Genomic DNA, 19,209 nt, shown 5'->3' on the forward strand with positions numbered 1-19,209 from the left:
CACCCCTCATCACAGACCTGTGAATATGTTGCTTTTTATGACAAAAGGCAACTGTGATTAAATTAGAAATCCTGAGATGATGAGGTTGCCCTGGATTATCCAAATGGGTTCACTATCATCATAGGGGTCCTTATAAGAAGGAGGCAGGAGGGTCAGTTCGAGAAGGAAGTGTGACAATGTGAAAAGTGATCAGAAAGATGGAATTGAAAATGCTACATTGCTGGCCTTGAAGATGGAGGATGGGGTCATAAATGTACAAACATAAGCAGCCTCTAGACGCTAGAAGGGCAAGCGAATAGATCTCCTTGAGAGCCTGCAGAAGGAACACAGCCCTGTCTACACGTGGATGTTCACCCAGTATGACACATTTTAAACTCTGACCTCTAGAAACAAATATAAAAGGATAACTATATGTAATTTAAGCCATTAAGTTTGTTATCATTTGTCACAACAGTGTTAAAACAAAGCCCTTGAGACCAGGGGATCTCTGAAATAAAAGGGTTTATCAAGATTATAGAAGAGAGCCAGAAAGAATGAACCAGGTCTTGGGACAAATTCCCACAACTGCCAGCAGCAGGGCCAAGCAAAAGTTGGAAAATATCCCCCAGATCAGATATAAGAGTATTTTTATATAATAACAATATTAATAAATGTAAATTGCTAAACTAAACCATCTGCTAAAAGAAAACATTTTGAGAATATCTAAAAAAGCACAATATAATATTAATCTGTTGGAGAAAAAGGTGTAACTAAAACAAAAATACCAAATATAGATGACTTACAAAGATTCACAAGGAAAAAAATTAAATCAAAAGCAGCTATTATCACACTCTTGATATCTGGGATGGGATTGAGACCAAAAAGCATGGAGAGGGATGAAGAGGGATGCTTCACAATGCTCTAGGCTAAAATGTGTAACAAATACTTAAGATTCATTAATGCTTTTGCATCTAATTACACAGCAACAGCTTTCAAAAGCAGGCGAGGGAAAATAGAAACACTAACACATCAGTCGATGCACCTGGGACGGCTCAAGTAGACAAGACCTGAGCGAGATGTAGAACACCCAGTCAACATGACCACTAATCAGCAAAGTAGAGCTTGGAGATGTACAGTTAGGTATGCAGGGAGGGCTGAAATTCATGTGTGCTCTGCTCCCCAAATTCATGTCCACTCAAAACCTCAAAATATGACCTTATTTGGAAATAACATCTTTGCAAATATAATTAATTATCTTCAAGATGAAACTTGGGGTGGGCTGTAAATCCAATGATCGGTATCTATTCATAAGAGAACAGAGAGTAAGATTTGGAGAGAGAAAGACAGAGAGAGAGAGAAAGAGAGAGAGAGGGAGAGAGAGAGAGAGAGAGAGAGAGAGAGAGACATGGGAAGAAGTCACATGATCACAGAAGCAAAGATGGGAGTGATGTGGCCATAGGCCAAGGAATTTCTGGTGCCATTGGGAGCTGCAAGAGGCATGAGGGATCCTACCCTAGAGCCATTTGGGGGGAAATGGCTGTGCCTACACCTTGATTTCAGACTGCAGGCCTCCATAACTGTGAGAGAATACATTCCTGTTGTTTTAAGTCACCAATATTGTGATAATTTTCAATGGCAGGCCTGGAAAATAATCCTTTATGTATATATGTACAGATCTATGTATAAATCAATCAATCTCTGAGCCCTAATTATACAGAATGCACTTTCTTGTCACAGAAAATAGACACAAAATCTGACTATATCATAGGCCACAAAGAAAAATTCAGTAGATTCCAAAGAATAAAAATAATGAATAGGATTGTCTGACTAGATGGCAGTAACTAGACATTAACAAAAATTTGTATGGATCTTTACATCTGGAAAAACATTTTAAAGACATGGCAATAAACATCTCTTGGCTTGAAGAAGTAGTCTGAAGTTAAATAGAATTTCTTAGGAATAATGATAATGAAAACTCAACATATCAGTTGACAGAGAAAAATTTGCCACACTAAATTGGTTTCATGATGTAAATTTTCCTTTTTGTGGTAATGGGGATTGAACTCAGGGCTTCATATATGGTAGGCAAGTACTCTAAAACTCAGCTTCAACCCTAGCACTAATGATATAGATTTTAAAGTAAAAAATAAACACATTCAACTCAAACAACTACAAAAAGGCAACTATATAAGACACAAGAAAACAAAGAAGGATTAACAAAAATAAAAGCAGTATTTTGTGAGTCATAAAAAGAAAAACTATAGGAAAAAAAAAAAAAAACCAAAAGCTGGTTCTCTTCGAAAAACAGGAAGAAAAGTTTTTTTTTAATTCAATAACTAACCTGATCAAGTAAAAACAAGAAGAAAATACAGTACAGAAAGTGGAAATAAGAAGAGGAAAAGCAACAGCAAGAGGAAGAAAATTATAAAAAAAAAAAAAAGGCTGGGTGCAGTGGCACATGCCTGTAACTCCAGCAGCTTAGGAGGCTGAGGCAAGAGGATTACAAATTAAAGGCCAGCCTCAGCAACTTATCAAGATCCTGTCTCAAAGTAAATAATTAAAGGAATGGGGATATAACTCAGTGATAGTGTGCCCCAATTTCAATACCCAGCACAAAAATAAACAAAATGAAATTTTAAAAAAGATTGCTCTCTACAGCTCTTTACAGATAAATTGGAAAACACAGGTAAAATAACTTCTTTAAAGAAGTTTTGAGACAAGTTTTAAAAGACCAATGTCTACAAAAGAAATAGAGAAAGTGATTTAAAGAGCACCCTTGAAAACATTAAAATAATAAGCACAGAGCAGGCCCAGACGGCTTCTTAGTAGAATTCTCTCAAAGTTATCCACTGAGTCCAGAGAAAAAAATAAAAACTTTCACATTGTTTTATGGAGTATGAAATTGATTCTCTACCTGGCAAAGATTTCACTAAAAATTTATTATAGTATATAAATGCAGAAATCATAAACACTGGCAAACCAACTACAAATCAATCATATGTTCCTCTCAGTAGATATAGAAGACAATTTTGAAAGTCAGTAACATTCATGTTAAAAACACTCAAGAAAATACAAATTGATAGATGTTTCCTTTATAAGTGTGTGTTTGTGTGTGTGTGCATGATTCACCCCCTAAAGTCAATAAGGTTTGTGCCCTCCAAAAGTTATATTGGAATTTGTTACTGTGGCAGTATTGGGAGGTAGGCTTTAGAAAGTAATTAGGTTGTAAAGAGGGATTAGTGCATCTCTAAAGGGACAAGTCAGGGCAAGCTATTATAAAGTGAGGTTGCCCCTCATTTTTCTCTTCTGCACCCCTCTGCTTATTCAATTTTCTGCCATGTTGTGGCACAGCACAAGGCCCTCACCAGAAGTCAAGCAGATGCTTTCACCATGTTCTTGGACTTTCTGGCCTCCAAGACCATGAGCTAAATAAATCTCTATTCTTTATAAATTATCAAGTGACAGGTATTTTCTTATAGCAACAGAAAACAGACTGAGACATAGCTTTCTCACTGAAGTCTGGAAAAAAAAAGAAAAATAGCCTTTTGTATATATATATTTATCTTATCTTTGTAAAAATACAGAAAACAAAATAGGGAAGAACCTATCAAGAAATATCTGAAATGTGTATGAGTAAAACTGGAAAGCATTCCTGAAAGACACAAAAGTAGTCTTAAACAAATGGAAATACACAACACATTCTTGGATAAGAGGATTCAACATCATAAAGGTGTCAATCCTCCCAAATTTTTAAGTTTAATGCAATTCCAGTAAAGACTTCTTTATTTTTTCCCTGGAGCTAGACAAGTTGATTATAAAATTCACTTGGAAGGACAAATGAACAAGAATAGCCAAGACAGCACTGAAAAAGAAAGGAAGAAAGACTAGTGCTGACAGATGCTGAAAGCTACCTACAAGCCTCTGTAATGAAAGCAGACTCTCTCATATGAACATAGATTCAGACTGTTCTGTTTTCTCAATTCTGCAAGGCAAGGACTCACAAATGTGACATTCTATTAGTAAGGCTGCAGGGACACTATCTTATACATTACTGGTGAGTACACGAGTGGCACACCCGGTAGAAGGGAGAGGCAGTCAGACCTAGCAAAATTCCATATGCATTTACCCTTTGGTCCTGAGATCCCATGTCTAGTGATCTACTCCACAGAAATAAAGGCACAAATGTGAAAAGATGTCTGCAGAAGATGAACACAGTATTTTTTAATAGCATAAACTAGAACCAATCAGAAGACGGCTGAATAAACTGTCATACAGCCAATAATGCAGTGTGCAAGGGCAAAAGGAAATGAAGAATACCTACCTATACCACTTTGGAGGGTGTGGGAATAGGAGAAATGTATTCTGCATGTACAATGGATGTGAATTTGGGTGCAGGGACAAGGCAGTTCTTAATGGGTTGAGTGGTGGCCCTTTTAGTAACCCAAAAGATATGATAACCTGAAATTTGGGGTGTGACCTTATTTGAAAAGTATTTGCAGTGGTAATTAAATTAAAATCTCAAGATGAGCTTATCCTGGATTAACCAGGTGGGAGCTAAATCCAAAGACAGGTCTTATAAGAGAGAGGAGAAGATGGAGAGGAACACAGAAGAGTGGGTGATACAAAGATGGGGGCAGATATTAGAGGGAAATTATTATAGTAGCCAATACAGATTCTGGTGGCCTTTAGAATGGATGCAAATATATATATATATATATATATATATATATATATATATATATATATATACACACACACACACATACATATACATATATATCCATATGCATATATATACATATATATGTATATATGCATATATATATATCATATAGTGTATATTTGTGATACAAGTTAGACAAGTACTCTGACCCTGTACTGCACCACACCTGGCCCCCCAAGATATATTTTTAAATGAAAAAGCAGGTGGAAAAAAGTGTGTTTATTGTGCTATCATTTATCCAAGAAAGGAGAAAAACACGAATACATATGTGTGTATGGACACTCACATGTATATATGTGTACATATCTGCATACATGCACATATGTACGTATATTTGTATATATACACATATATGCTTATATGTCTGTTTATATTAAATAACAATGCCCAGAGGCTGAGATTGTGGCTCAGAGGGAGAGCATTTGCCTTGCATTCTGAGGCACTGGGTTCAATCCTCAGCACCACATAAAAAATAAAGATATTGTGTCCACCTATAACTAAAAAAATAAACATTAAAAAAACAATGCCTGGGAAAACAATATTTCTTAAATGGTTTACTGTCAAGGTGAGTTAAAGAACAAGGTAGAATGGCAAGAATAAACACTAGACTCATTTGAATATACCTTCTTTTGTATATTTATCCTTGGAACCATGTTACTATTTTATATAGTTATAAGATAAAATTTAAAAGACCAAATCATAAAAATCCCAAAAAGGCCAAACAGGAAATATTCCAAGTTGTTTTATATCATATTATTTTTTTTTATACTGGGGATTGAACACAAGATTCTACCACTGAGCTATACACCTAGTCCCCATCACAGTAATTTGGCTATATATTCCTTAAGTACTAAAAGAGTTGCAAGAAAAATTTCAGTTTCCAGTAATTCTATTATTGTTGGCACTGTTGGTAATGTTATTCTGAAACTGTTGTATATGTATGTGATATGGGAGAAAGCAAATGGGTTATGCTGTGATGTTCTATTTCTACCATCCTTTTTTTATCCTTAGAAAATATTGTGTATCCATTAAAAATGGCCACTCGAGCAGTAACAAGGACATCTAGCAACAAGAAACTGAGTCACCCTGAGAAAATGACCAGTTCCAGGTCACAAACTTCTGGTCATACAGGATGATAAGGAATCCATCTCAGATCCTTGGGGGTCATAACAAAAAGACCCAGGAATCAACAAGGAGAGATTCTACCAGCCAAACACAGGAGAATTTGATCACCAATATGGACAACCACAGTGAATTAAAATACCACAAACATGTTTAAATCAACATGCTAATAATGATACCAAAAAAAAAAAAATCTCAAAACTAAAAGCAAATTGGCCACCACTATGCATTGGTAGCAAACAAAATCATTATTTTTGAAAACTGGTAAGAACTGAGAATTTATCTTATGGGGGCTAGGGTTGTGGCTCAGTGGTAGAGCGCTCACCTAGCATGTGTGAGGCGCTGGGTTCGATCTTCATCACCACATAAAAATAAAGAAATAAAATAAAGGTATTGTGCCCAACTACAAATAAAAAAATATATATACATAAAAAAGAATTTATCTTGCTTTCCCAAAACAGTACCACAGGGTAACTAAATAGATGAGTAGGTTTCTTTTTATTAAGGTATTTCAACTAATAAGTAGGAAAAATGATAGGATTAGAATATCACCATTTTACAATCCTTAAGGAACCAAGGGGTTTAGGTACTACCAATAGTTGTTAACATTACAAAGAGACTACAGGGCAGATGAGAATGAAGAAGTCTTGCCACCTATCCCTCCCCAAAAAGGAAGAAAAATAAACTGCAATGTGATCAAACTTTTAGATCCAACTACCAATTTGTAAGTAATGAAATTCTGAGGAACATGTTCAACTATACCACAGGAATATCATCAATAAGTCCAGAAAGTGGGACATATGACCTATGTCTAACAAAATATGTGTATGTTAAATCCTGTACACTGAGAAACAGACCTAACTATTAAGACACCACTTTGCAACTACCAGGATTGCTATAATCAAAGTGACACAACAAGTGTTGGCCAGCATGTGAAGAAACCAGAACCCAGTACACTACTAATGGGAATGTAAACTGGGGCTGTGACTTTGGGAAACAGTCTGGCAGTTCCTCAAAAGTTTAAATATGAAGTTACCATATGACCATATGACCCAGCAATTCCACTCATAGGTATAGACCTAAGAGAAATGAAAACATAAGTTTGAACATGAAAGATCACACAAAAGTTTGAACATGAAAGATCATAGCAGCATTATTTACATTGGCCAAAGAGTGGGAGCAACCTAAAGTGTCCATCAATTGATGAATGGATGAATAAAATATGACCTATCCCTATAATGGGGGATTACTCAGCCATAAAAAATGATATACATGCTACAGTGTGGATGGACCTCTAAAGCATTATGCTGAGTGAAAGAAGTATGACACAAATGGCTATATATTGTATGATTCCCTCAGTATGAAATGCCCTGCATAGGCAAATGTGGAGAGAAGACAAGTAGACTGGTGGTTGGGCTAGCGGAGGAATGGGGAGTGACAGCTAATAGGTATGAATGTTCATATTTTGAGAAGATAAAAATGTTCCAAAATTAATTGTGGTGATATTTGCACAATTCTCAATATATTAAAGATTGAACTACATGCTTTAAGTGGGTAAATTGTATGGTACATGAATTAGATCTCAAGAAAGCTATGACAAAAATAAAAACCCAAAGCAGACAAAAAAAAATCCTAATAAGTAGATTATACTTGGATTCTGTTCAAAGAATGAAAAGAATGATACAAGACAAATGGGAAAGTGAACCTTGGATATTTAATAACATTAAGGAACTAGTAAATTTTAAGACATAAGGGTATTGTACATGTTTTATCTCTATTGGCAATATGTACTCAAATATTTATCGATGAAATGATAAGGTGTATGGAATTTGCTTCAAGTCACAAGAAGGAGAAGTGAGTGGAAGTGTAAAAAAAAAAACGATTGACTATGATTGACCTGTGCTGAAGCAGGTGGGGGCTGCATGTACATTCATTTTACTATTCTCTGATTTTATAACTCTATTTTCATATTTTAAAATGTGCATGTTTTGTTCTTATTTTTATGGCAGTGGGATTAAACTCTCAGGGCCTCATGTATGCTAAGCATGCACTCTTTATTAAGCTTCATTCACAGCACCTGTTTTTTATATATTTTTCAAAGCCAGGCATGGTGACACATGCCTATAAACCAGCTACTCAGGAGGCTGAGACAGAAGGATCACAAGTTTGAGACCAGCCTCAACAACTTAGTGAGGCTCTAAGCAACATAGTGGGACCCTGTCTCAAAAAAAAAGTTTCCATAATTAAAAAAACACACACATTTCCACTTTGTTCTTAAGGCAGGTTAGTTTAATTTTATAGAAGAAATACTTTCAAACAATACAAATGACACAATCAGAGAGAATAGTAACAAAAAACAAAGAGATGAATACTGATTATAATTTATTCCCACAACAGAAGGTCACTTATTTCAGCAATTATCAATCAACCAAAGCCTGACAATGCAGTGATTAGATATTGAAAAACCAAATTCCCTTTTACACACAGTGCTATTTCTACAAACCCTAATGGCAGAATCCTAATCATTTCTGGACCAGAACTGCTCATAAAACATAGCAGAGTTTTCCTTCTCAGGAGGCCCTATATATGCACCAGTTTACACAGCAGATGAAAATACCCCTAAGCTGACAGCACTTCACATGTCTGACTTGCCACATTGTCTGGGCCTGGCAGTTGTAACTAGCTGGAAGGTAGCAAGCCACATCATGACTGAGAAACAAAGGGTGTTCCTTGTCCTCCTGACTGCTTGGACCGGTCTCCCACACAACTGTTCATCTCACCTTCATTTGTCTCAATTTTCTTTCCTTGCTACAGTTCCTGCCAGATGCAAAAGCAGACACAACAGACAGGAAGGCAGGGAGAGGTGAAACAGAAGAGCGTCAGACACAAGTACTCCTTGGACTGACACCAAAGCTGAGGCTGCATTTGTTTCTTGTGGGCAAATTCTTTTAAAAAATAAAAATAAAACCTTGAGGGCAGGAGGGAAGCACTCACATGGAAATCTTTATCAACTGGGGAATGATATTTAGTTGAAAACATTTGTCTGGGGGATTTTTATATTGGCCCTGCTGGGTTTTCTCCACACTGGTACTATTACTTAATAGGGGGTTGGCAAAAAAAAATTGTCTCAACCTACTGATCAGCTTGGAGAGAGCTTCCTGGGGCAGTTGCTCAAAAGTGGCATGTAATCCCTGTGTTCAGGGCACCGTCCCCACATGGAGGGTGCCATGCATGTGAGGCATGAGCAATCTGCCCTGTGCAGACCCCAGTACCCAGAAGCAGATGGCACCTGGTTGGAGTTTAAAGTTTCAGCAGCATGGGGGCACAGAAAGAGGGCCTGCCCAGCAACGCTGTCTGCCAAATGGCAGTTTTCATAAGGATCAAGGCTTGCAGTCTCTACCTCTGTTGTGGGTTCGTACAAAAAGGAATTGGCAAAAAAAAAAAAAAAAAGCAAAAGCAAGACTAGAAGCAGAAATACATAGCAAGAGATGACAACAGTGAATAGCATAAAGTTTTCAGTCTTACCACCACTGACAAACTCCATTGTCTGTGATTGGTCATGTGTCAATGAAATGCTTTTACAAAATTCATTTTTAATAAATGTAAAGGGAAGTGTGTTATATAAGGGGGTAGGTTATAGATTGATAAGAAGAGAAACCTGATTACAAGGGATATTTTCAAGGGAGGGGAAGAAAAATCTAGGAAGAGAAATTCTGCTTTCTTTGACATTTCCTGTGACCGAACTTGTATACTTATCTGAGGCCTCAGGAAGGGGAGTACATTTCACATATGATAAACATGTGCTAGGCAAACTACTTATATCTTTCAGCATTTAAAATACTAATGGCATATTTAATTACATTAATTTTATTTTTCCTCATGAGCTAGTTGTAAGATCTCATGGGGAATATTGGGTAGACTCCAATATAGGGGCATTCTGATTTAACTCAAATACTCTCCTGTAAATGACTCATTGGGTAATTCTAGTTACTCACATGTCCTTCTCTCCACAAAGAAGTACTTTCTAGGTTATTCCTATGCCATAACTGCTGCATCCACCTCAGCTTCACTGAAAACACACATTCTGAGGTGCCTTTTATCTTCCTTCACAAAACAGCAGCAGGGCAGGAGCCACCCCACCCTCCTGCTTTAGAATCACATGAAGGGTGGGAAAGGCAGGGCTATACATGGTCTGACAAATGCAGGCAGTGTGGACGGCCACTGTGGACAGGCAGGCTGAAACCTGGGATGCCGGAGGCTCTGTCACCGGCTTCAGACTTGTGGTAAGCACAGAAAGATGCATTAGACAACAACACAGCAATGAGAAGCGATCAGTGCACAGCACACAATGGACACTGAGCACTGCGACGCATACATGGCTTGTGAATTACAACTGAACCACTGCAGTTGATATTTTAACATAACACAAAGAGAGTGAAAGTGTACAATATACATGGTAAATGCACCTATCAGAAACTGATACAAGTGACAGATTTAGCACATAGTGTTTGCGTTTCGGGTGTCAGAAACAAAACCGGCCCCCAAGTTCCATTCTACTGTATGACAAATACTGAAGAACAAAATTTCAGTCTTAAAATACATCTTAAAGTCAGTATTTTCCTTCAAGGAAAAAAGTACTATAAATAAATTACAATACAGTGAATTTGCCTGAACTCACTTCGTTTCTGTCTTCCAGCCTTTAAGTCAAATAAAACAGTGTAAAAACTGTACACTCTTAACATGATAGTTGATCTTTTATAAAATAACCTGTCTTCAGAGATGTCAATTTCACAACAAGGAAAAACCAAGCCCTGTTGCCGTCACTATTATAAAATATATATGTATAGATATATGTTTTTTTACAAAATGTGTATATTAATAGCTTTGCACAAATATTTTAAAGACAAATTTAGCTAATCTAAGAACTTCATGAAAATAAAACAGGCAGATAAATACTTCTGTGCACAATGCACTACATCAAACGTCGTCGGCTGGGAGAGGAGGTATGTTAATCCTTGGTCTTGTAAAAAATGCTATCTTCTCCCTGAGATCAGAAAGAATTACAGGTTAGAAGCTGTTCTGCAGACACTGAAAGGTGACTGAATTTGAATCCCCAGCAACAACACTATTTGTATACAGTCTCTAAATTCTAATCAGTTACGAAGACCCATGAGATCAGGGGTTTACCTTCAGTGCCTAACAGTGCCTAGTATAGAGTAGGTATAGGAATATTTGTTTTATTAATAAATGAATGAATGAGTCAATGAGTCTAAATCAGAATTGAAGGAAGCAAGAAACATTTCAAGCTAGTTTATGCTGGGGATATGAATATCAAGGATATAAAAAATTAATACTAGGACTAGCTATTAGAGATGGGAATGCTGCTTTTAGTGTATTTCTGTTTTTTTTCAATACTTACTTTGTTTTTCATAATAACAAAGGTTTGATAGTAAAAAGAAAGTGTCAAGCATGGTTAGACACAGTGTTGTTTCTCCCATACCTGAAGGTCTGCACTTGGATGGGCTCTTTGTGATTTTGCCCGCGCAACTGATAGATCTCTTTGGAGGCCTTCTTTAGCATCTTCTCAGCTGCTTGTTCTTGATGATAGTCAAGTTTGGTCTGTCGTGTCTGAAACAGAAATATTTAATGAGCAAGATGTTTTTATTGCCATTTTTAAGGAAGAATGAGTGAGTTCACACTCAGACCTGGAGCACAGAGGAACCAACCCCAGTCATGAAGATCCAGAGTCAAGAAAGGTCCACCTCCTCCACGTCCCTCAGGGAAATTTTTCACAGGCATCACTAGGGGTGGCTGGAGTCAGAGCTGGGAGACCGGGGATGCAGAACATTCCTCCCACAAGTTGGGGAGTATCTCTGGGCTTTCCTTCCAACTCCCACAGTCTCCAGAAGTATGCTGGTACCATGATAAATGCTACCCTCCGGACCCATAGAAGTAAGAGAACTGGCCCCATAAATAAGTCCCTAGATCATTACAATTACATCATTATCCAGATGCTTACTTCTGAACCCAAGTACAGTTGTTTCAAAGGGCTGTGACTGTGGGCAGGTAGTAAGCAGGGAGCCTGCCAAGGCAGGCCAACAACCTCTCACCTGCCTCTCTGCTTCCTTCAGCAGGCTGCGGAACCGCTCATCTCGGAGCACCCAGTGCGGGAGGTCGGTCTGGCCTCGGAGCTGGGCATCTTCCAACCTCTGCCTCAGCTCCCGGAGAGCACAGATCTCCTCATTCAGCTGCCTCTGCCGTGTTCTAGATGCCTGGAGATCCAGCTCCAGGTCCAGGGAGGTGCGGGCCATGAGCTCAGCCAGGGAAGACCTACAGGACTGCAGGAGACCATAGCTATGATTGTGCACACCAGCCCAGCCAGTCCACATGTTTGGCCTTCTGGAAGGTTCTTCCACAATTAATGGGAAACAGGTACAGCACAGGTATCTCTCTAAGTGCAGCCCAAATTTTAAAAACACAGACTTGGGCCAGGCATGGTGGTGCATGCCTGTAATCCTAACAGCTCAGGAGGCTGAGGTAGGAGGATTGCAGGTTCAAAGCCAGTTTCAGTAACTTAGTGAAGTTGTTAGCAACCTACTGAGACTGTGTCTCAAAAAAATAAAAAACAAAAAGGGCTAAGGATGTGGCTCAGTGATTAAACACCCTTGGGTTCAATGCCTGGCAACAAAAATAAAACAAAAACAGAGACTTAGGGGCAAGATTGTCTCTAGTACAATAATAAGCTTAGTAATAGAAAACTGTTTTCTTGAATGATGACCTATGTATTTGCAAAAGTATGGAGCAACAGACACTCATATATGGGGCTGGCAGGATCAAAAATGAGCACAGTTTCCAGAAGTCATTTGATATACATTTTCTTTGGTTCTGAGATATCATTTTTGCCATGCATCTAAAAGGTACAACTGCCAACATGGATAAGGGATCCAACTGATGTTTATGATGGGGGGGGAGAAAACCTAAATATACAATGGCAGGAAATGATTAAATAAATTAAGGTCAACATAAAATGTAGCCATTGAAAAAAATGAAAACATATATTGACATGGAAAAAGCCTTAGGACCATGGTATAAAAGAAGATAGAACACATTACAAACCACATCAGTGCTTTACATTTAAAAAACTTCATACACACCCATGCCCATGTGTATGTGTGGACACACTTGTGGGCATGTGTGTGCACACACACGCCAGCTGTCAAAAACTTTCCTCCCCATACAAGCCTCAAGTAAGCAAATATGCTATGTTCAACAAACCCCTAAGAGAAAAAAGACTTGTTCATGAAGTTGAGGGCAGTAATTCCCACCCAAGTGGAAACAGACCTGGGATGGCAGTTACTGATTTATTATTAATTCACTACATCTAAGAATATAAAGGTCACAAATTATACAAAATAGCGTCTTAAGAAATACTGGTAACATTATGACATTATATATGTTTTCAAAGATTTTTTGTCAAGAAACAAGAAAATAACACAGTCTTAAATATTACCTGAAATATTACCTTTTGAATGCTATAAAAATAACTCCCAGGGCAAGTACAGATGCCATTTTAGTTTACACAACACACACCTGTTTATAGCGAAGGGTTCGTCTTTCCAAAGTATTTCGCACAAAGGGGGACTTCCTGGGCAGTGTTGAACTGTCACTGTCACTACGATAAAGCTGTATCAAAAAAAAAATGATGTTCAGGAACTTTATCAGAAATTTACTATTCATTCTGTGTGTATTCTGAATGGTATTATTTCATTTCTCTTTAGAGGCATACAAATACACTTTGGACTTCTGGTGCTCTTATCAGGTCTTTGGATTTCAGTTAAAACAAAACCTACAGAAAAGTTTCAAGGGAAAATGAAAGACTAAACCAAAGCAGACAAAGCCACCACCCTGGTCCCATTTTAGGTCTATCAACTGAACCATGTGGAGTTTCCACACTGATTGAGTCAATAGCATTTTTTCCCTATTGATTCCAACTACAACTTGATATTAGGAATGAAGCTCACAAAAGCCAGCATTGTCCTGAGCACCTTTTACTGTTTATCAATCATCTTCATTTGCTGCATTTCTGGTTTGGGCAGAGAAAGTTGGGAGAATGGCTGTTGAAACAAGAGACTCATTGCTGCAGTGGAACAAGCCAACACCACCAACTCCTGCTATGCCAGTCAAGGGAAAAGTCTGGTTTTAAAGAGGAAAAATAAAGGATGCCTTCTTCTATGGGACACACCATGACACTGTGGATTTCATGTGGTGTCAGGGTCTTACCACAGAAACAACGTATGTCTGAGTGAAAGCCCAAGTCTTTGCCTTCACGGCTTATTTTCTATGCCAGTTAACCTGAAATACTCAGGAAATGCAGTAGCACATCAGTGAACCTGCCCCACCAAGATACCAACATACATAAAAATGAGGCCTCTGACAACATCGCCAGTAAATGCCAGCTTTTGTGTAGAATGTAGAGCACTGTACAAGGACTGCCAGTCTTCCTCCAGGTGAACAAAACTTTGCTGCATTATTACCCTATCCTCCTCAAGAAGCAGCCCTGAGTCTACCCCTAGGTCATTCAGCAAGAGTCCAAAATAAGGTAGAGACATGAGTACAGTCTTCAATCAAGTGCAGCCAACTATATGAGTAAGCATCATGACCATTTATCTATAAAAAAAAAGAAACAAAAAAACAAATAACCTCTTTTTCTGTCCAGGTCTGTGCTATCGTTGTCACATCATCACTGCCTACCAACCTCCATCTCACTGTCCTGTCTTCAATGACCACCCAGGATTGGGTCTCCTCTCCACCCACCTGAGAGTTCAAAGTCCTATGCACCCATTATAGCCATCTAGGAGTTTCCAAAAGTTCTGATGCCAAGCCCCACCTATGACCAATGACAAATCTCTGGGGGTGAGACCTGGACATCAATATGTGATGAAGTCTTCCAATGTGATTTGATTGCAAGGTGCAGCCAAGGTTGAGAACCACTGAGGATCCCCATTTTCCCTCACAGGATATGAATTTACATATAGTTGAGTCAGAACCCACTGCCTTAGCATCCAGGTTCTTCCAGGTTATCACTACCCAGTGGTACAGCTACACTTCAGGACTTGTAACCATGCAGAGGGACCTGGTCTTCCAGGTCACAACTAAAGACAGTTCCTGTTTTTACTTGCTATTCCTTAAACTAATGTAGAAATGATTCATATCGCCTCCTGACCACTTGTTGGCATAAGTATAACATTAAAAAACCAGGGGAAAATGTATCCCAATCCTGAAGGGATCCAGAATTAGACAGGCACCAGGCAAGAGTGGGGAGGCAACAGCAGAACTCGGATTTCATCTGTCAACACATAGGGTATTCATTGATTCACTGGTAGAATTTGGGAAGATACATAGCTCTTTTGGCATAAATAGTAAAAATGAAAACATGACAAAGAGAAAAAATAAGGGAATATCCAGAGAGGTGACAAAGGAATTATGACTCACCCTGCAAACATACTGGCTTCGTGCTCCAGGTGAAAAGGTCTGAGAACGTACAATCGTGCTACTACGAACAAAAGGTGTCCCACGGGTGCGGCGGCTGGGCCGCTCCTTCAGGATGCTCACTGCTTCTTCTGGGAAGAGATCTTCTGTGTTGGTTTCCTTGTCGACCTGGGCAGCAGTTGATTTATTACTATGACTTCTTCCATAACACAAGCAATAAACAGTGCAAACAACCATCTCTCTAACCTCATCCTGAAATATAACTGGCATTTCATACCTCATGTGTCCAAAGTGAATGGCTGGGATTCTCTACACACTAGGGGGAGCCTTTTACAAGGATCTCTACTTTCTATTTGTTCATGGAAAAGACATCTTAGTGCCATCCTGGACCATCTCAGGATGGTCCAAGAGAAAATCCTCTTGATTTTGTGTCCAAGATAAGTAGATTTTGACCACTTGTCACCAACCCTTCATCAGATTCACCATCTAGTACCCAGATTCTATCCACATAAGGGAATATTATTCAGCCATAAAAGGAACAAAGTTCTGACATACAATATAATACAGATCAATTGCAAAAACATTATGTTGAGGGCTGGGGATGTGGCTCAAGCGGTAGTGTGCTCGCCTGGCATGCGTGCGGCCCGGGTTCGATCCTCAGCACTACATACAAAGAAAGATGTTGTGTCCGCCAACAACTAAAAAATAAATATTAAAAAATTCTCTCTCTCTCTCTCTCTTCAAAAAAAAACATTATGTTGAGCAAAAGAAGCTAAACACAAAAGTCATGTATTATACTATTCCATTTATATGATTATGCAGAATGGACAAACCCACAGAGCTAGAAAGCAGATTGGGGTGATTCCCTGGGGCCAGAGATTCTGCTTTCAATTCTTTTGGATAAATACCCAGAAATGAGATCGTTGGACCACACAGTAGTCCTATTTTTAAAATTTTGAGAAACTGTCATGCTGTTTTACACAGCAGTCACACTATTTTATGATTCTGACCTTTCTCAAATACAAATGCAAATTTGCATTTTTAAATGTAAAGTTTTCCTAAAATTACAAATGTTTCCAGAAATATAAACCCCTCTTCCCTACCATCTGATTCTTTAGTGGACATTTTGATTACCTAACATAGAACACAATTGTATTTCACGGATTCATCCTTTCAACTGTCTGATACTCTGTTAATGGTGGCCATTTCTTGTTTTTTCCCCTTATTGTATCTATGATGCCTAGCAACTACATATGCCAACACAGAAAGAGAGAATGCAAATGTGGGAATGGACTAACAGTTGGGGAATCTAGGTGATGGGTATATGGATATCTATTGCATTAATCCAGCAAACTTTGAGTAGATTTGAAGATTTTTGAAAATAAAATTTGGGGAAGGGGGAAACACCAAACTAGCCTCCCACAGCCACTCACCCTGATTTAGACTACTGCTTTTCAAGGTTGTAAAAAGTAGAACAACAGCAATTACTGGCAGCCTAGTCTAAAATTACTCCAAACCTGCTGTACAGGCTGCAGCTTGGGCAGCTGCCGGAGGGATAGATTTTACCTTGTGTTTCAGGACAAGGGCAGGGGCCGTGGTGATAAATGGTTTTTGTGTGTGTGTACTGAACAGTCTGGGTAATAAAATTTCAGCAGGGCACTGATACAATGTCAACCAAACATAGTTGACCAGATGGGGTAAAAGGATGCTTTGCTGTTCATGTTTCAAAGAGTAAGTAGCAAGAGGTGCTCAAACCCTTCGAGGCCCAGGAAACTGCTTGACACATTTGTCCCTGAAGACAGGAATGGATCACCACAAAATAGCACACAAAGGAGTAAAAACCTACATTTTTAGTTGTAGCTATCCTTTCCTTGAAATATAAAATTGACAAATATTTCTGCAGTACCTGCTTCACCACATTAAGCCCTTTACAAATGTTAGACCAGATGATTTTTTTCTTCAGCTCTCAGGAAAACACAGTATTAGCTTAGCTATGACCCCCAAACTCAACAGCACTGTGCATTGTATACCATGGCTTCCCCACATTCCATGATGTCCATGTGGCTGGTGCTTGTTGGTAATAATGTCCTTCCACACCTGCATGTGCCCATCATCTCTGGTTTTCTTTAGTGCCTCTCCTCTGCCCATCCCCTCACATTTCCCCTGATGGATTTAGGGGTACACAGCCTCTCTTTCTGGACAGCACCTGATATTATACATTAAAATATCAAGGGGCTCTGTAAAGTCCCTTGACATTTTCTACTTACCTTAAGAGGTGGGGGCTGAAGCTTCTCAGAGCTGTAAGGATCTGCCTGGCCAGTAAATGTGTGTCCATGGATGGAGTTGACACTGACACAACAGGGATCTGGGTATGGGGGGCTGGTCTGGGTACAGTTGCTACAGCCACTGTCAACCGAGTCAGCTTGCCAACTCCTAAAGGTAGACAAAATCCCACAAATATTCATCAGAAGGGATTGCTTTCATTGCTGCTATTGGAGCACAGTAGTAGAGAAACGCAATGAAACCCATTTCTATTCACTGACTGAAAACAGTTGCTGTCCTCATATAATAAAGGGGCATTTCTGCTTTCTAGGGAAGAAAACACTTCAAAGCTTTTGAACAGCATGGGTCTTTCTTATCAACCACTGCAGCCACTCACTGGAAATGCCAGAAACCCCTACCCCAGAGCCCCTCCTGTCTTTCTGACCACCCCTGAACATAATATACTCCCCCTCTGCTATGCACTATCCTTCCAAAAATAAATTCCTCTTGAACTAAATTTAGGGAAGCCATGGGAAAAACAGGGAACCTTTGGAAAGATGAAAAATGGCATGGAAAAATGTGGTAGTAATACAATATAAAATTGCCTCCAGAGAGGATCAAGCCAACCACTTCACTAGAGGTGCTTGCTCATAGGAATTATTTGTCCATTACATGCAGGGCTTTACAGAGTCAAGGACATCACTAATGTTCTGCCTTTAGTAACATGTAAAGGGACACTGCAAAATTCCATTTATGGAAAATGTCCAGAACAGGCAAGTGCATAGAGACGGAGAGTAAATTTGTGCTTGCCTGGAGTTAGAGGAGAGGAAGAAGGGGTGGGGTTTTTTTGGCAAGATGAAAATGCCCTACAACGGACTATGGTAATAGTGGCACACTTTTACTATACTGAAAACCACTGAATTTTACACTTTAAATGGATGAATTGTGTGGCAAATAGATTAGATCCCAACGAGGAGGTTGAAAAGCAAAAACAGCAACAAAGGGACTTTAAAGGGACCTTGTTGTATTCAGACCTGGTGAAGGGGAGTCCACAATCCCACCTTTCAAGTGACATTCCAGAGGGGAAGGGGAAGGCTTAAATCCTGCACAGAGAATTGGGACAGAGAGCTCAGGGAACTGGCCTTCTTCAGATCAGTATCAAACGTCTCATCAGATTCCCAACTCCTGAGCAACAGAATCAGAGAATCACCCAGCAGAAATGAGAAAAGCATCTTGCACCCCAAGACAGCTCCAACCAAGAGAGCCACGGCTGAACAACACCCATTGGTTTTGCCCTAAGAAAATATGCCTCATCTCCCTGAAGATGTGTAAAGCACTCTCATCCCCTGGCTGGGGTGGAGTCTGGAGGACTGCACGAACGCCCTTAGGAGCTAAGCACTTGCCTCTCAGATATGGCCTCGGCCTGCTCTTCCTTCCTCTCCATCTCCAGGATCTCCTCCTCAGTGTACTCCAGCTTCACCCGTTCCTCGGCCAGCTCTCTCTCCACGGCTTGCAGCTGCGCTGTGGTTCGAGCCAGTAACACCGTCACTGCATCCTGCAGGAGGAAAAGACATTTCTGAGAACAAGCCTAGTCACAAACTTACAGCAGCAAAGCAGACAGCGGGCACCATGGT

At 39.3% G+C, this 19,209-nt stretch overlaps 1 protein-coding gene across 1 annotated transcript in view; it reads right to left on the reverse strand.

The window, feature by feature from the left end:
- Positions 1-8,091: 8,091 nt before the first annotated feature.
- Wwc3 (WWC family member 3) overlaps positions 8,092-19,209 on the reverse strand; it is a 113,454-nt gene continuing 102,336 nt past the window's right edge. The window contains exons 17-23 of the mRNA XM_046424287.1: positions 18,979-19,130; positions 17,581-17,746; positions 15,317-15,481; positions 13,415-13,507; positions 11,935-12,162; positions 11,325-11,452; positions 8,092-10,868 (exon numbers count right to left, since the gene is read on the reverse strand). Coding sequence (XP_046280243.1) covers positions 10,802-10,868; positions 11,325-11,452; positions 11,935-12,162; positions 13,415-13,507; positions 15,317-15,481; positions 17,581-17,746; positions 18,979-19,130 — 999 coding nt within the window. The 3' untranslated portion in view covers positions 8,092-10,801. The remainder of the gene's footprint in view (positions 10,869-11,324; positions 11,453-11,934; positions 12,163-13,414; positions 13,508-15,316; positions 15,482-17,580; positions 17,747-18,978; positions 19,131-19,209) is intronic.

Source organism: Marmota monax, unplaced genomic scaffold (genome assembly GCF_021218885.2).
Source record: "Marmota monax isolate L192 unplaced genomic scaffold, Marmota_monax_Labrador192_F-V1.1 WCK01_AAM20220418_F8-fsc00089, whole genome shotgun sequence".
NCBI classification, from domain to species: Eukaryota; Metazoa; Chordata; class Mammalia; order Rodentia; family Sciuridae; genus Marmota; species Marmota monax.